At 39.8% G+C, this 19,675-nt stretch overlaps 1 protein-coding gene across 1 annotated transcript in view; it reads left to right on the forward strand.

Annotated features, from left to right (window-relative positions):
* CDON (cell adhesion associated, oncogene regulated) overlaps positions 1 to 18,744 on the forward strand; it is a 128,742-nt gene extending 109,998 nt beyond the window's left edge. The window contains exons 19-20 of the mRNA XM_003417420.4: positions 14,631 to 14,905; positions 15,525 to 18,744. Coding sequence (XP_003417468.1) covers positions 14,631 to 14,905; positions 15,525 to 15,688 — 439 coding nt within the window. The 3' untranslated portion in view covers positions 15,689 to 18,744. The remainder of the gene's footprint in view (positions 1 to 14,630; positions 14,906 to 15,524) is intronic.
* The last annotated feature ends 931 nt before the right edge of the window (positions 18,745 to 19,675 follow it).

Below are 19,675 nucleotides of genomic sequence, written 5' to 3' on the forward strand. Positions count from 1 at the left end.
CCATCTTGGTCTTTTCTTTCTTTCCTGTCTTTTCAGTGACCTCTTGCTTTCTTCATGGATGATGTCCTTGATGTCATTCCACAACTCATCTGGTCTGCGGTCACTAGTGTTCAATGCGTCAAATCTGTTATTCAGATGGTCTCTAAATTCAGGTAGGATATACTCAAGGTCATATTTTGACTCTCGTGAACTTGCTCTGATTTTCTTCGGTTTCAGCTTGAACTAGCATATGAGTAATTGATGGTCTGTTCTACAGTCGGCCCTTGGCCTTGTTCTGACTGATGATATTGAGCTTTTCCAGCTTCTCTTTCCACAGATGTAGTCAATTTGATTTCTGTGTGTTCCATCTGGCAAGGTCCATGTGTATAGTTGGTGAAAGAAGGTATTTACAATGAAGAACTCGTTGGTCTTGCAAAATTCTATCATTCAATCTCCGGCATTATTTCTGTCACCAAGGCCATATTTTCCAACTACTGACCCTTCTTCTTTATTTCCAGCTTTTGCATTCCAATCGCCAGTAATTATCAATGCATCTTGATTACGTGTTCGATTAATTTCAGACTGCAGCAGCTGCTAAAAATCTTCTATTTCTTCATCTTTGGCCCTAGTGGTTGGTGCGTAAATTTGAATAACAGTCGTATTAACTGGTCTTTCCTGGAGGCTTATGGATATTATCCTATCACTGACACCGTTGTACTTCAGGATAGATCTTGAAACGTTCTTTTTGACGATGAATGCAACACCATTCCTTTTCGAGTTGTCATTCCCAGCATAGTAGACTATATGATTGTCCTTTTCAGAATGGCCAATACCAGTCCATTTCAGCTCACTAATGCCTAGGATATCTATGTTTATGTGTTCCATTTCATTTTTGACGATTTCCACTTTTCCTAGATTCATACTTTGTACATTCCAGGTTCCAATTATTAATAGATGTTTGCAGCTGTTTCTTCTCATTTTGAGTCATGCCATATCAGCAAATGAAGGTCCCGAAAGCTTTACTCCATCCATGTCATTAATGTCAACTCTACTTTGAGGAGGCAGCTCTTCCCCAGTCACCTTTTGAGTGCCTTCCAACCTGGGGGGCTCATCTTCCAGCACTATATCAGACAGTGTTCCACTGCTATTCATAAGGTTTTCACTGACTAATGCTTTTCAGAAGTAGACTGCCGGGTCCTTCTTTGTAGTCTGTCTTAGTCTGGAAGCTCATGCAAACATGGCTGCAGCAGTATGTCGACAGGGAGCTGCCAGAAATTCAGGCCAGTTTCAGAAGAGGACATGGAACCAGGGATGTCATTGCTGATGTCGGATGGATCCTGGCTGAAAGCAGAGAATACCAGAAGGATGTTTACCTGTGTTTTATTGACTATGCAAAGGCATTTGACTGTGCAGATCATAACAAACTATGGATAACATTGCGAAGAATGGGAATTCCAGAACACTTAATTGTGCTCATGAGGAACCTTTACATAGATCAAGAGGCAGTTGTTTGGACAGAACAAGGGGATATGGATTGGTTTAGAGTCAGGAAAGGTGTGCGTCAGGGTTGTATTCTTTCACCATACCTATTTAATCTGTATACTGAACAAATAATACCAGAAGCTGGACTATATGAAGAAGAATGGGGCATCAGGATTGGAGGAAGACTCATTAACAACCTGCATTATGCAGATGACACAACCTTGCTTGCTGAAAGTGAAGAGGACCTGAAGCACTTACTAATGAAGATCAAAGACCACAGCCTTCAGTATGGACTGCACCTCCAAATAAAGAAAACAAAAATCCTCACAACTGGACCAATGAGCAACATCATGATAAACAGAGAAAAGATTGAAGTTGTCAAGGATTTCATTTTACTTGGATCCACAATCAACAGCCATGGAAGCAGCAGTCAAGAAATCAAAAGACGCATTGCATTGGGCAAATCTGCTGCAAAGGATCTCTTTAAAGTGTTCAAGAGCAAAGATGTCACCCTGAAGACTAAGGTGCACCTGACCCAAGCCGTGGTATTTTCAATCACATCATATGCATGCGAAAGCTGGACAATGAATAAGGAAGACCGAAGAAGAGTTGACACTTTCGAATTGTGGTGTTGGTGAAGAATATTGAATATACCATGGACTGCCAAGAGAACGAACAAATCTGTCTTGGAAGAAGTGCAGCCAGAATGCCTTTTAGAGGCAAGGATGGTGAAACTGTGTCTTACTTTGGACGTGTTGTCAGGAAGGATCAGTCCCTGGAGAAGGACATCATGCTTGGCAGAGTACAGGGTCAGCAGAAAAGAGGAAGACCCTCAACAAGGTGGATTGACACAGTGGCTGCAACAATGAGCTCAAGCATAACAAGGATTGTAAGGATGGCGCAGGACCGGGCAGTGTTTCGTTCTTTTGTGCATAGGGTCGCTATGAGTCGGAACCAACTCGACGGCACCTAACAACAACAGCACATCAAAAGAATAAGGAGATAACCTACAGACTGGGGGAAAAAATTGGGGGATTGATATAACCAATAAGGGTCTAATATTTAAAATATATAGAAAACTTCTACAACTTAACAACAAAAAGACATCCTAATAAAAAACTGGGCAAAGAACATGAACAGACAGTGTTTCTAAAGAGGATATTCAGATGGCCAGCAGACACACAAAAAGATTCTCAGCATCATTAGCCATCAGAGAAATGCAAATCAAAACCACAATGAGTTATCATTTCTCTCCCACTAGGATAACCAAAACCAAACCCAGTGCCGTCGAGTTGATTCCGACTCATAGCGACCCACTAGGATGGTTAAGATTAAAAAAAAAAAAGGAAAATAACAAGTGTTGGAGGGGATATGGAGAAATCAGAACCCTCATCCACTGCTGATGAGAATGCAAAATGGTAGAGCCACTGTGGGAACCAGTCTGGTGGTTCCTCAAAAAACTAGAGGTAGAATTGCTATATGATTCATCAGTTCCACTCCTAGATACATATCCTAGGGATCCAATAGAAGTGACATGAACAGACATATGCACACATATGTTCATCGCAGCACTGTTCACAACAGCAAAAAGATGGAAACAACCTAAGCGCCTGTCAGTGAATAACTAGATAAATAAAATGTGGTACGTGTATACAATGGGATACTACTCAGTGATAAAGAAAAATGAGTTCCCAAAACATGGGCAACATGGATAAACCAGGACATTATGTTGAGTGAAATAACTCAGTCACAAAAATATATATATTGTGTGTTCTCACTTTTATGAAATGACTTGAACAAGTAAATACATAGAAACTAATGTTCATTAGTGGTTACCAGGGATGGGGAGGGGAGAGGATTCACTCTCTAGACAGTAATCAAAAAAAAGCCACTGCTGTCAAGTCAATTCCAATTCATAGCAACCCTGTAGAACAGGGTAGGACTGCTTCATAGGGTTTCCAAGGAGTGGCTGGTGGATTCGAACTGCGGACCTTTTAGTTAGCAGCTGAGCTCTTAACCACTACCTCACCAGGGCTCTGGATAGTAGACACTTGTTATTTGAAGTGATGGGAAAGGTAACACTGACGTATAACACAGCTTGACTAAGGTACACGATGTCACTAAAATGTACACAAGAAAAAAGGACCTGTTGGTAATTGCTGTGGCATATATAATTTTGAAATAACAGCAGAAACAACCAAAAATATATGTGCATGTGTATATGCACTGTATTTTTACACAAATAATGCCTGTTCTACTTTTTTTTTTTTTTTTTTTTTGCCTCCCACCCACTTGGAGGTATTTTTGTAAGCACACTATGCTAATTTTTACATGTTGCTGTAAAAAAAGTTAGCATAGCACACTTATGAAAATACATTGAGGGGGTAGGAAAAAATGTAGAACATGTGTTGTTCACATAAAAATATGTATGTAGACACGGAAGGTCAGCTCAACTGGACTAGACCAAAAGCAAAGAAGTTTCCGGGATAAACTGAATGCTTCAAAGGTCAGCGGAGCAAGGGCGGGGGTTTGGGGACTATGGCTTAAGGGGACTTCTAAGTCAGTTGGCAAAATAATTCTATTATGAAAGCATTCTGCATCCCACTTTGAAATCTGGCGCCTGGGGTCCTAAATGCTAACAAGCGGCCATCTAAGATGCATTAATAGGTCTCAACCCACCTGGATCAAAGGAGAATGAAGAACACCAAGGTCACACGATAACTATGAGCCCAAGAGACAGAAAGGGCCACATGAACCAGAGACTTACATCATCCTGAGACCAGAAGAACTAGATGGTGCCCGTCCACAACCGATGACTGCCCTGACAGGGAGCACAACAGAGAACCCCTGAGGGAGCAGGAGAACAGTGGGATGCAGACCCCAAATTCTCATAAAAAGACCAGACTTAATGGTCTGACTGAGACTAGAGGAATCCCGGTGGTCACGGTCCCCAAACCTTCTGTTGGCCCAGGAGAGGAACCATTCCCGAAGACAACTCATCAGACATGGAAGGGACTGGACAATGGGTGGAGAGAGATGCTGGCGAAGAGTGAGCTACTTGTATCAGGTGGACACTTGAGACTGTGTTGTCATCTCCTGTCTGGAGGGGAGATAGGAGGGTAGAGAGGGTTAGAAACTGGCAAAATCGTCATGAAAGGAGAGACTGGAAGGAGGGAGTGGGCTGACTCATTAGGGGGAGAGTAAGTGGGAGTATAGAGTAAGGTGTATATAAGCTTATATGTGACAGACTGACTTGATGTGTAAACTTTCACTTAAAGCACAATAAAAATTATTTTTAAAAATATGTATATAGATATATATGTGTATAGGTATGCATGTGTGTGTATATATAGATGTATATAGATGTATGCCTCTTTGTGACCATATGCACATATATTCATATATATAATAAAGCGTACAGGTGGCACAGTTACAGATACTTCTTAGACATAACAAAATACCTCACAAGCTTGGATTTCTGGGTTTGAAGGATTAGGACCATGGGACATCTCAGTCATTTGGCATAATGTACTTCATAAAGTTATGTTCTACATCCTAGTTTGGCAAGTAGTATCCAGGGTCTTAAAGCCTATGAGAAGCCAATATAACTATTGGTGTGTACTCATATGGTGAAAAAGAGAAAGAAAGAATTCAGAGGCTCAAAGGAGAAAAAAACTACAGGTAGTCCCCAGCTTACAGCATGGTTCAGTTCTAACAACCCCATTGTAAGTCGGTTCTGATGTAAGTTGAATACCTCATTTTTTTTTTCTAGTTTTGGTTATTATTGCCTTTTATTATCAGTATCCTCATAAATCCAATTTTTATTCGTCTTTGAGGGTTGGAAACATTGCATATAACTTACATATATATATTTTAATATATGCATATATACATAAAAAATACACCAATCATAAAAAGTGACGATAAAGAAGAGTTGGATAACATTGGCATTTTGTCAGTTATGCAAGGTTCTGGATCATCAGGACTATCCCTGGGAATGGGAATGGCATTTCTAGTCAGAAAATTAATTTAATGAGAGTTGTCTGTATGGCCCTTTTTTTTTTATTCTTCATATGTTTCGCGGTAACATCTCACTGCTCCCGAATCTGCTTATCTACTGGAGCAAAGCAATTAGTGTTTGGGTCTGTGTTTTCAAGCAACTGAAGCCCCTGATTTTGTTTAGAAAAAATTCCAGCCAAACCTTTCACTGTAAAATGTTTTGACAGCTTCTCTCCTTCCTCTTCCTCATTATTCCTTTCTTCTTCAGCGTTTCTTTACTTTTCAAAATCCATTAAGACCTGATCTGTCAGTTCCCCTTCTTTGTGAGCTGTGAGCTGTTCCACATCGACGGTATCAAGTTCTAAGTTAAGTGTTCTTGCCATATGGTCGATTTTTCCACCAATCTCTTCCATCATACTATCCTGATCAAATGGTGTTCACATAACTTAGCAATTTTTTCCATAGCCCCTGCATGCATTTTCCTGTAACTTCCTCCCAGGAAGATGCAGTGTTCCAGATACACTGATGGTCATGAACGTGGTTCATCATAACTTTTATACATCGTAAGTCAGGGACTACCTGTTGTCTACAGACAAGTAATTACATGAACCACGGCCTCATCCACCCTGAAACCAGAACTAGATGGTTCCTGGGTGCCACTACTGTCTGTTCTAATTAGGGCCACAGTAGATGGACCCTGATAGAATGGGGGAAGAATGTAGAACAGAACCTCAAATCACCTAAACAAACAAAAGAAACAAAAACAAACTTATTGAACTGGTTGAGATTGGAGAACTTCTCAAAACTATTGCTCTGAGATACTCCTCAGACCTTGAACTGAAACTAACCCATGAGGTCACCTTGCAGATGAATAACTAATCGGCTCAAAAAATAGTGAATATCACCCATAAGTACATGCTCTCTTAAAAAAATCACCTGTATGAGACCAAACAGTCAACAATTACTTTAAAACAAAGGTGAGAATGTAAGGTGGCAGGGAAACTAGACTAATGGAAACGAAATGACCAGAATGGAAACAATGAGGATGTTTATGCATTGTGAAGAATGTAACCAATGTCAGTGAACCACTTGTGTAGAAATTTTTGAATGGGAACCTAAATTACCATGGACACCATCACTGAAAACACAATTAAACATTATTTAAAAAAAGAAAAAGAACATATCGATGAAAATAAGTATCATAGCCAAGAGATTCATAGATAGATAGTTCTTGCCCTCCAGGGATAATCAAAACAGGAAACTTAGTCCAAATGTATATGATCATCTAATAAGGGTAATTTTGTACATATGCTTAGCAAATACTCAACTGTGTAATCAGAAATGGAATACTTCTCTAGAAATTATTTAAAAGGTTCTGTATAGTTTTTTCTTTTTTAATTTTATTGCGCTTTAGGTGAAAGTTTACAGTTTTCACTAAAAAATTTATACACAAATTGTTTTGTGACATTGGTTACAGTCCCCACTATGTGTCAGCACTTTTCCCCTTTCCCTTTCTACCTGGGTTCTCTGTGTCCATTTATCTAGTTTTCACATCCCTTCCTGCCTTCTTGTCTCAGCTTTTGGGCAGGTGTTGCCCATTCGGCCTTGTATGCTTGATTGAACTAAGAACCATGCGCTTCATGTGTATTATTGTTTGCTTTATAGGCCTGTCTAATCTTTGGAAACCGTGGTGGTGTAGTGGTTAAGTGCTATGGCTGCTAACCAGAAGCTCAGCAGTTCAAATCCACCAGGCACTCCTTTGAAACTCTATGGGGCAGTTCTACTCTGTCCTATAGGGTCAGTATGAGTCGGAATCTACTCGACGGCAATGGCTTAATCTTTGGCTGAAAGGTGGACTTTGGGAGTGGCTTCAGTTCTGAGTTAGCAGGGTGTCTGGGATTTCTCCAGTTTCTGTCAGACCAGTAAGTCTGGTCTTGTGTGTGTGTGTGTGTGTGTGTGTGTGAATTTTGATCTACATTTTTCTCCTGCTCTGGGACACTCTATTGTGATCCCGGTCAGAGTGGTCAGTGGTGGTAGGCAGGCACCATCTAGTTCTTCTGGGCTCAGGGCTGGTGGAGGCTGTGGTTCATATGGTCCATTAGTCTTTTGGACTAGTATTTTCTTTGTGTCTTTGGTTTTTTTCATTCTTCTTTGCTCCGAACATGGTGGGACTAATAGATGTATCTTAGATGGCCGCTCAAAAGCTTTTAAGACCCCAGATGCCACTTACCAAAGTAGAATGTAGAATATTTTCTTTATAAACTACGTTATGCCAATTGAGCTAGATATTCCCTGAGACCACGGTCCCCAGCCCTAAGCCCCAGTAACTTGGTCCCTCAAGGTGTTTGGATGTGCCAGGGAAGCTTCCATGACTTTGCCTTGGTCAAATTGTGCTTTCTTCCCTTATATTGTGTGTCTTTTCCTTCACCAAAGTTAACTTATCTTCTATCTAATTAATGATTTCCCCTCCCTATCACTCCCCTCCCTTGTAACCATCAAAAAAAAAACCCAAACCTATTGTCATCGAGTCGATTCCGACTCATAGTGACCCTATAAGACAAAGTAGAACTGCCCCATAGCATTTCCGAAGAGCACCTGGTGGATTCAAACTGCCGACCTTTTGGTTAGCAGCCATAGAACTTGACCACTACGTAACCATCAAAGATTTTTTTTTTCCCCGTGTGTAAACCTTTTCTTGGGTTTTTATATAATAGTGGTCTAATACAGTATTTGTCCTTTTGTGACTGACTTATATGACTTAAGCATAATACCCTCCAGATTCATCCATGTTGTGAGAGTTTCACAGATTCATCATTGTTCTGTATCGTTGCATAGTATTCCATTGTGTGTATATACCAAAATTTGTTTATCCATTCATCTGTTGATGGGTGCTTAGATTGTTTCCATGTTTTTGTTATTGTGAGTAATCCTGCAGTGAACACGGGTGTGCGTGTGTCTGTGTAATGGCTCTCCTTTCTCTAGGACATAATCCTAGGAGTGTGATTCTGGATCATATGGTATTTCTATTTCTAGCTTTTTAAGGAGGCACCATATTATTTTCCATAACAGTTGTACCAGTTTACATTCCCACCAGCAGTGTGTAAGAGTTCCAATCTCCCTGCAACCTCTCCAACATTCATTATTTTCAGTTTCTTTGATTAGTGCCAGTAATGTTGGGGCGGTGCTGTATAGTTTTACAGGACTGTCCACAAATATGTTTAATCAAATACCAAAGTACCTTATCCTTCCCAGCACAACCCTACACTTCCATTTCAATCTCTTATTTCCTAGTCTGTGCTATTCAGATTGTGGGATAAGGAATATTTTGTTTTGTTGTCTGCTACCATAATAGAGTCATTTGCAGCATCATTTTCCTGTCGCACAGGTTGGTTAAACAGGCCTCCCCTGTTTACTAAAGGTATTGTAGTAATTTAAAAGGTCCCAGACCACCTGATTCTTGGAAATCAACGCAGATTTTGAATATGGTGAGAGGCACAGAGCTTTTTTGACTCGATGTATTTAAACTTAAAATTAAGTCATTTGATTGAGCTAGAGATAAAACAAAAAACCAAACCCAGTGCTGTTGAGTCGATTCCAACTCACAGCGACCCTATAGGACAGAGTAGAACTGCCCCATAGAGTTTCCAAGGAGCGCCTGGCGAATTTGAACTGCCGACCCTTTGGTTAGCAGCTGTAGCAGTTAACCACTACACCACTGAGATAGCTCAGTGAAAACTTCCACTCCGCTTTAAGCCAATAATAACTGCCATTGAAAGACTGAGAAGCCTAATAGAATTACAAATGATTTGCAGTATATATACTATATAAAATATGCATTGTAAGTGTATCTTAATGAATGTCATATATATGCAGATGTTTGTTCTCTCACTACCTGTAGATTCAAGTCTCATAATCAGACAATTATCTGTTTCAAGAAATTTTTAATTAAAGCATTATCATTAAAAGAATTGTTTTCACATGCTATACTTAACAAATATTATGTTCTTTTTCTGTCAACCACGTTAAAGCCATCTTATATCAACCGTTAAAACCTGGTGGCACACTGGTTAAACGCTTGCTGCCAACCAAAAGGTCAGCAGTTCGAACCCACCAGCGGCAGCTCCAAGGGAGAAAGATGTGGCAGTCTGTTTTCATAAAGATTTACAGCCCAGGAAACCCTATAGGGCAGTTCTACTAGGGTCGCTAGAGTTGGAATTGACTCGAGGGCAGTGGGTTTGGTTTGAGTTTCTAAAGCTGTTTTTAATGGTAACACATGAAGACATCTGGGATTGAACTAAAAATATTTGAATTATTATTTATTTACTATAATATTATTTATATTAAATTATCTAAGTGGTTAATTAGGGAGCTCTGGTGCCTAGTGGTTAAGCACTTACTGTTAACTGAAATGTTGGTAGTTTGAACCCGCCAGCTGCTCTGCAGGAGAAAGATACGGCAGTCTGCTTCCATAAAGGTTATAGCCTTGGAAATCCTATGGGGCAATTCTACTCAGTGCTATAAGGTCGCTGTTAGTCGGAATGGACTCGGCAGTGGGTTTGGTTATGGGAGTGGCTAATTACTGATGATTATCTGTTAAGATTCTGTGTACTAGAAAATTTTTAAATCAGTTTTGTTTATTGTGTTGAAATTTGGTTTGTAATCCTTTCAAAAATCTAACTGAAATTGTGATCTTACTATCAACACCACTTTGTTTATTGAGAATCACAATTCAGAATAAATATAAACACTGGTATGACTTTCTGTTTCACTTATCCAAAAAAAAAAAAAACAGATGCTTTAGAATAAAACCCAAAAAACACCACACCCATTGCCATCGAGTTGATTCGGACAGAGTGGAACTGCCCCATAGGATTTCCAAGGAGCGGCTGGTAGATTCAAACTGCGGTCCTTTTGATTAGCAGCCAAGCTCTTAACCATTGCACCACCAGGGTTCTTGCTAAAGAATAGGTAATAGGAAATTGTACTTTTTCTCTTGCTAAATATCTGAAATTTTCTTTTAAAACATGTGTATTTAGTATGCTTGTTTACTGCCGACACATAAATCCAGGTGACTCTATCAGCATGCTCATTACCATACCTGGTAGTTGGCCTTTGCTTCTGTCTTGACCAGTACCTTCAGCTCCATCTCATCTAATTCACCTTGACTGTCCTTCCAACAAAAGGACTTCACAGTCACGCTGGTAGGTTGCACTTAGACTTCATTTAGAATTTATATCCTGAAACTTTGCTTTACGTAAATTCAAGAAATGAACAGAAAAAAAGAAAAAGAAAGAAGGATTTAAGGCATGCATCCTCATTTTGTTAGGTCAACATTGTGAAATCTCAGTTGTGTTAGATCTATATAAACAAATTATTGATGTATAACATTTTATTTTTAGGGAACTCCCCTGATTTTTCAAGTTCTGGCAAGTATATTTTTTTTCTAAGCTTAATTTTACTTCTTTTAAATTAAGAATTTTCTTTCCGATCTGATGCTTTTGTCTTTTAAATACAGCTTTCTAGTACCTTTGTATTACTTCAGAATTCTTGCAGAGAAATGGAACATCAAGCCAGAGCACTCTTAGATTGTTTTACACCATCACCATCGGGGGATTTGATTAATTACTGACTGTGCTACGAGTTGGAATCGACTCGACAGCAGTGGGTTTGGCTTTTTGGGTGCTGTGCTTCCCACTGTCCCATGAGCTTTATCTAACACTGAAGGCAGCTATAGGCTGGCCCCCAGGAGATTGAAATTTAAGCCAGACAGCTTCGAAGCCAACAGATAGAAGAAAACCCATACAGACAACAGACCCAGTATTGAACAAGGACAGAGATAATTAATTTTGTGATGCAAAATTCTCAAGGAGCGTGTGTATCAGTTTATCCCCACTTTACTATACATGCCTTAGCATTGAGTATGATTTAGTATAATTTTAATTAGCTTAAGTGTTGCTCCCTGGTAATAAATATACTTGAGTGAGAAAAATTTTATCTGTATCTATATCTATACCTGTACCTATATCCATCTGTATATATTGCTTCACACATACACATATATGTATCATGTTATAATGTTTATTATTTATCCAACATTTTTTTGTCCATTTCTTATACCACATACTCCCTGCTTGGCACTGGGTATTATGACTTTCATTATATTCAAATAATACAGGCTAGTACTTTTATCTTTTCCCAGACTATACAGGTACCTTAGAACATTTTAACTTCATTTCTCCTTCCACTTTTTTGTATTATTTTTGTCATATACTTTAATTCTGCAAATATTTAAAATCCTCTAAGATGTTAAAGTTGACTTTTTTTTTTTTTTTTGCAGTCAGTATTTATTCAGAATTCCCTTCATCACCTTTTTTGTTGCTGCTCATTCCTTTCTGTGTTTCCCTTCTTCTGTCTTGGATCATTTTCCTTCAGCTTGAAGAGCTCTCTTTAGTATTTTTCAAAGTACAGGCCTCAGGGTGACACATACGCATTCCTTTGACCAAATGTATTTCTGATCTTTTGAAATCAGAATCCCTTTTACTCTTTAATTCCATAATTGCTACCTATTGTAATTTTCCCAATTATGAGACTATTGAGTCTGAAATAGTGTGGGAAAATATACCCGGGTCTTGAGCTGGAACATGGGAAGCACCCTGTTTTCATCAGCCACACACCTCAAAGTTCAGTGCTCCCGGGGTCTTTTGTATGTTCTTATTTAATTCTGTTATGTTGTAACCGTCTATTTACTTGTCCATTTCCTCTGCTAGGTTGGGAGATAGAACTCTGCTGTGTTTAACTTAATATTTTCAATAGTGCCTGGCATTTGGAAGGCTTTCAGTAAAATTTTTTTTTTTTTTTTTTTGGATAAAAGATTCTTCTGGATAAGGCTATTTATAAACATGGATAATATCCATTAACTTTCTTACTAGTAGTAGTTTGAATTCAGATTTTTCCCCCTGATCTTGCCCCACATTTTGGATGGGTTCCCTCTTTGGGGCCTGTGGACTCCATGCACTAAATGCATTCAGAGGAATTTTGGATTCCCTGGGTATTGAGAGAGTGAAAAAGACTAATGACAAAATACAGAAAGGGAAGAGACTGATAAAGTGAACATTTTTAAATGGCTGTCAGGGGGTTAGTGCTCACCCTTGCCAGCATCCTGAGAAAGTATTTAAAGTTTAAAGTTGAATAAGATGTGCATCAGAACAAATGAGGAATGCCACACTGTTCTAATGTCTTGATCCATCTAGCCCAGTGTTCAGATTCTAGCCTTAATGAACTTTCTTCTACACAAATACTTCCTTCACTTTTTATTGTCATATATGAAAACACTTGGGTCCTATTTAAACCAGTGTGTATTTTTGCTATATCGTTAGGAATTAAAATTCAGGCATGCTAGGCAATACTATATTCAAATTATTCTTTATAAATGAATACCTGGCATACTTTGCTTTCATTCCAGAAAACTGGTGTCTGGATTCCATTAAATGTATAGTGAACATATTTCTCTATATGAAATTAAAGTTGGAGCTGTTTAAATAAAGGATTTGGTTTACCGGTAGATACCTTATTCTCTTTCAGGTTCAGAACTTGCTTCATGCTTAGCCTTTGGTATTTTCAGTAACTTGAACCAACAGAAGTGCTAATAACAATTGGAATGGCCTTCCTTTTACTTATTTTCATGTGCCACAGAAACATACCATTCCATGTTTAAGGGATGAAAATCCAGAAAATTCTTATCTTCATTTCCTAACCTTATCTAGTTCCAGCATACCACTGGTCTGTCCTATATAATTCCTATCTAACATGCCCAAATTAAAAAACATGCAGTGTCATCTCCAAACTTTTCTTACTCCTAATTTTAGAAACAAAAAACATTTATGATGTCCCGGCTTCTGGTAATAGTGGAATAGCTTGCTTGCCTACAGATAATAATTATAAAATCTGGTCAATTTGGAAATATTAGAGAGCAACCAGAAGCAGGCAGAATCTGGGCAAGAGCCCAGCTTCAAGAAACTTGAAAGGCAGTGGGTGATATTTGTGAGTTCGTGGGTATTTGCCTGAGGGCATTCTCCAGTCTTGGGAAGGAACTAAGTAGAAGCTGTCAGGGGACTGAGTTTGAGACTGACAGAACAACGAGGAAATCAGGAGAAAAATCCTATAAAAAAATCACTTGGCATGTGAAGAAACAGGAAAATGTGATACTTACTCAAGGGGAAAAAAATCAGTAGAAATGGACCCTAAGATGACCTAGATATCACGGTTATCAGACCATGACTTTAAAGTAGCTATTATAAATATGTTCAAGACTTAAAGGAAGGTATACATACAATGCATGAACACATGGGGAATTTCAGCTGAGGAACAGAAACTATAAATAAGACCAAATGGAAATTCTTGAGGTGAAAAATACAATAACTGAAATGGAAAATTTACTAGATGGAATTATCAGCAGGTTGGAGACAACAGAAGACGCAATCAGTGAACTACAAGATGGATCAATAGGAATTATCCATTCTGAAGAGTGGAAAGAGGAAAAAAAAAAATCTTAGGTGAAGGAAGGAAATTAAAGGAAGGAATTGAAATGAGTGCCCAGTGATCATAAATTCTAGTAATTGGTTCTGCAAAGAAAAAATTGAAAAATAAACAAAACCTGGCGTTATTGGGTTCGGATTTAATCTTTGTGATGTTTTCTGCAAGGGTAGGAGGGAGCATATTCTCTGATTTCAGAGCAGTGTGTTTTGGTTGGCTTTCAAAAGGTCATTCTCTCCTGTGACCGCAAGTTTCTTAGCCTTCTGTCCTCTTCGTCTTTCCTTCCAGTGGCTAATGGCCTTTTCCTTTTGTGTGCTGTATGCAAAAAAACAGTTAATTATGAAATGGAGGACAACTTCTAACAGTGAACTAAGACAAAGGAAGTGTGTGGGATAGGCCATCATGTATGGTTCCATTCTTAAGTGGTTTGCCTTTTCACGCATTCTGTTGTATTCCACATTAATCGTAATTTTTGAGTTCTTGATTTTTCAAGTCATAGTGAATCATTTAGTTTTTAAGCGTTAATGTTTCTTAAGAATGTATGAATGCAAATACCAAATGATATTTCAAGATAAGTTTATTTTAACATATTGATCCCTCTAGACACAATTCTGTTTCTTTTTGTTTACACTTTGTAGGTGTTTCACCAAAACCAATAGCACTTTCAGCAGCAGTCCTCTTCCTTTGGTCCGAGTGGTTGCACCTTATTCTCAGGATGCTTTAGAAATGAAACCCCTCAGTCACATGAAGATGCCTGTGTGTCTGGCTTCCACAGCCCCCGAGTGTGGCCACTTATCCCAGGAGAGCATCAAGGACAATGTGGCACCAGCATCGACCCAGCATACGTGCTGCCAAGATAGTATAAATGAGATCAACTCTGGTTGCACAGAAGATACAGCAGAGTTCAACAGAGGTACAGGAGAGGCATTCTAAATCTTAAGTTTCTAGATACTTTCCCCCCAGTTAGCTAAAAGCTGTATAAGGGAAGATTAAGCTTTCAAAGTTTTCTCTCTGAGATCAACTCACATATTTCTTAAAGAAACTGGGTGGAGAGTATTGGATACTTCAAGGAAATGGCTAGATAAAGGATTCTTTGAAATTCTTTTATGCAAACCTTTTACCTCAGGCTATTAGCTCTATTACATTTTGGAAAATAAATCCAAATCGAGTGTGATTGAGTGTGTACCTGAACAGGAGACTTGATGGAGGGTTACATTTTGTCATGGGGGCTCCTTTCCCATTTGAGTTGGTTCTGGAGCTGTAGCCTTTCTTTAAGGTGGTTATTTTGGAGCTTTTAAGGTTCTTTTTTGTTTTGTTTTGCTTTTGGACTCTCAAACGAATTGTATAACTGAGAACGAGAGCCTAACTTTTAAACCTTTGAAACCTACTACCTCCCTTAAATTGAAACCAAACTCAACTGGGCTCCACATTTGCTCATTATTCTTTCCTTATTGATCAAAGTAATGATTTTAGACTGCTTTGTAAAAATCAGCTCTGTCGTTTCATAAGGCTCCCAAACCGTTGTTTTTCAGGAGACAGCTGTGTCCATTCAGAAAGAGAGAACACAATTTTAAGTTGGAATCCTCTTATTTTACCACCTGTCTCAAAGGACTGTACTGAAAAGACAGCATGGTCTCCTCCCAGCATTCCTTTGGACAGCCCTTCAGGGGTCCTTCAACAACCGCAGGAAACCTGAAGATACGCACATGATTAGTCACGCTCCCCCTTGAAGCCAGTAACTGCACACAACCGGCCTGGGGATGAACTGTGTGAAGGACATTCATTCAAATCAGATAAAAACCATTATTTATTTTTTTGTAGTAGAATGTCATATGAATGTATCTTAAAATGTTTGCCTTTTATATTATTTATGCCTTTAAAAATTCCTTCCCCTCCTCATGAGGAAGCAACCTTGCTTTGCATAGCTTTCAGTCATGTAGAGAGAAGTGGATCATCCCATGTTTTCCAGGAACCTCAGTGACAGAGCTATTCATGCAACAAATCCAGCCTATCGGCCTGTTCAGCCAAGAGGGGATCACACCAGGCAGTTTTTAGGTGGGAAGTTGTCTCTCAGTATTATGTTATCAGACTCTCTGAGAGCATTTGAAAATGAATCACAGTTGTAACCTAATGTCTGTAATAGCAGATCTAGCTTATGCATTTTATGACAGCGCCTTCCACAAATGTGATAATGTGACCTATTGACTTACCCTGTCTGCACCTGGGCACAAATTAGGCTTACTTTTCTAGGCACTAATCAAAAACAGTGTTGTGGACATGGTTGAGTTCCAGGTCTAGTTGAATGATTGCAGTATGCAGAAAGGGGACCAAGGCTGAGAGGAAAGTATGTCCAGCTACTAGACGTTAGTTTATAAGATGGTCGCCATGGGGCTCCTTTCGACTCTAAGACTAGGAACAAAATAAGATTTTAAAGTGGTCTTTGAGGAAGATAGCCATTTTAAGCAGAAAGGGAAGGGTCCATTCCAAGGAGCCCATCTTGGCAGAAGCTCTCTAGTCTATTCCATTAGTATAGGACGGTGCTCAGGATACCAAATAAACTGAAAATAGTCATTTTCTAGCTTCCAGCGTGGACAACAACCTGACAGATGTGGCTGTCAGAAAAGACTTCATTTGGAGGGAAAGGGGTAAGGCCAGTGTGAAATTTCCTGACATTTCTTCAGAATGCCATTATTGTAGACAGGCACCTAAAAGCTTTAGTCAGCAGAGGTCATAAATCACAGCCACTGCTGCCCCTGAGTGACAAGGACACTTAGAGCTGCCTTTGGAAGGCTTTTCTTCTCCACGTTTAGAAAAAGCACTCTTTAAGTGTGTTTAATGGCTTGAGTCAAGCTTTCATGATCACTGCCCCTTTTTGAATCATGAATCCCTTTGGGAAAGAAACAAAATGACTCTCTGTGTAGTCAAGCTTTCACAGCATAAGTGAAAAAAAATGTTGGTTGCCCAGAAATCGCAGTGGGATCGAATAGAATACTATGTTAGTCAGTTTTCTGTATAAATGCATCAGTATTTCCTTACATACGCCTCTATATTTTATACATAGAACTGTTAGTGAAAATGTGCTGGGTTGCCACGCAAGAGTCACTTCCAGTAGAACGTACTGAGTGTGGTTTCATAGAAGGATATCAGGGATGCTATAGAAGTCCATTCTACATTCCAGATGCCTGCGCTTGGGGTCTACTGGATTGGTTCTTCATGTCACTTAGATGCAGGTAGCTTTGGAGGAAGATAGCCGCACACCCTACTTCTGTGACTAGCAAGGGACAAAGACCTAGTACACAGAATATGAAGACATACCCAGCGTTTGCCAGTCCAGTCACAGCACTGCCGTCTCAGAGGGAGCTGTAGGAAACTGGGGGGTAAATGTTTCCCGGCGTCATTGGGATTCGGGCAACAAGTGTATTAGCATGAGCCTCATGTCATAAACTGCTTTTAAAGATTGAGTTTGAAGATGGGATTTGTCCACTAGGCAGAGAAAATGACTTCTTTACCTTTAGGGCAACCTCCTTGCGGACTCCTTTATTTATATTATTAGTAACGCTGTTTTAAGTGTTATCCTTGTATTGTATTTTATTTATAAAAATGCCTTTATATATCAATATATATGCATATATGTGTGTATATGTATAGATACTTGCCTTATGTTTAGGCAGTATGAGTTCTCTCTAGCCAGTGAGCTGTTCTGAACTTTTACACCCTGCACAGTCACTGAAAATAGTCCTACATAATACCACGTCAGCAGGAAATAAGAGGATGCCGTACTGTGTCGAGGGAGACGGAACTCATATTTGTTGGGTGACTGCTGTGTGCCAGGTACGGTACTAGGTGTTTGCTAGTGTTATCTTATTTAACTCTCCCGGCAAATCTCAGAGTAGGCATTAAAATTCCCAAGTCCCATAATGAGCCACAGAGCCTGAATTTGAACCCAACTGACCTGGAGCCATAATCTGTGCTCTTTCCCTTTTCCCACCCTGCTTTTCAGAAACGTTGCTGGTCACCCTTTGGATGGAGCCAGTCCGGTTATGTACACTGGGTCCACTCCCGCTATGCAGGTCCTCTGGGGCTCTAACTCCACAGCCAGAGAGAGCAATGTGCTTATTACCTTGTCTTCCAAGGGTCCATATTTCTCCATGATCCCCCCCGACCACCACCCGCGCAGGGAACCCATCTTCATTCTGCTCAGCAGTCATGTAACTGGTCAGGCCTCCCAGTGTTCCTTCTCGCCTTAGACGTCTGTGATTTTTGTTTTAATATGAGGCTTCCCTGCTCCTGTCGTACCATTTGCCTGTCTCCCTCCCTCTCATTTGGTTATGCACTGATGGTCTGGTGATCAGTGCTGTTTGGGGTGCAAGCCAAGTTGCCATGTTTTAAACCCTTTGAAGTGGTCTTTTAAAAAAAAAAGCATTTCTGTATGGATTTTGTTTTTGTCGAACCCATTTATGAAGACAGATCCATCCGTATGAGACTGATCATGTTACAAATCTCCTTCCAGCTGCAGGACTGCCAAGAAGTTAATTCTGTGATTGAATTTCACCTGTGTCGCTCTTTGAATGCAATGGCTTTGAGGTGCATGTTTTGTATCATATAGAAAAGCATGTGTTACTGTCCTTAAGGCTGTAATATCGTGTTGGAAATTGTACATATTTTAAATGATGTAGCTTTGACAGGCCTTATTTGATTGATATGATTTTATATTAAAAGAGAATGCTGCTTTCATGTAAAGTAGCAAGTGAATACGGAGATACTTATATCCTCCCTGTTTGTCTAAAGCTGCCCAGAGTTGGTGATTGGGGTGAGTGTATGTCATACTCTGAAATTCTCTGGCACCTCCACCCTGCCGTCCCCTGAAAACTCCCAATGCATACCCAGAGCCAAGAGAATTAATCCCTCTGTTCTGATTGCAGAGATCAGGGCCCTGGAGGAATAGAATTGAGGACAACAGTGTTTTGGGGGGAGGCTGGGAAAACACCTGTGTAAGGAGCTGTGTTGGAGCAGGCAGACCCCCTTAGGGTAACATGGTATTTGGAAGGAAGAGGCAGGCGGGAGAGACACAGGGGAACAGGGAGGAAAACAGGAGAAGCTGTCACTTCTCACGTGTTGTTTTTACCACTCACCTAGGCAACTCCAGTGTAGAAATGTAGCCTCAAGATTTGTTTTAGTGCCCTAAAAATGGAAGGGTCTGGCTATCTTTTCTAAGAAAGCCAACGGGGCCTTTTGCATTGGGTGGGGCCCTTTTACACTTTATTCTCTATATTTAAATAAGCCTTCCTTAAATATCAGTTCTCAGGGTGACACAAACCATTTGCAACTACTAACCTAAAGGCTAGCAGTTCAAACCCATCCAGCAGCACCACAGAAGAAAGGCCTGGCGATCGGCTATAAAGCCTACAGCCAAGAAACCCTATAGAGCTCAGTTCTATTTTGCTACACGTGGGGTCACCATGAGTCAGAATCGACTCAACAGCATCAGGTTCGTTTTTTGTTTTTTTCCTTAAACCTCAGCCCCAAGACTGAGAGCTGTGAGAGAAGGTGAAACCCCTTTTCCAGTAAAGTCTAAATCTGTGAGAACCTAAGCAGCAGCTTAAATTCCCTCAGTTTTCCGTCTCCTTCCAGGCGCCACTTGCCTAATTCCTGGCGAGATCACCCTTGGCTGTCTTGCCGTCTC

The sequence above is a fragment of the Loxodonta africana genome, chromosome 15 (genome assembly GCF_030014295.1).
Source record: "Loxodonta africana isolate mLoxAfr1 chromosome 15, mLoxAfr1.hap2, whole genome shotgun sequence".
NCBI lineage: Eukaryota > Metazoa > Chordata > Mammalia > Proboscidea > Elephantidae > Loxodonta > Loxodonta africana.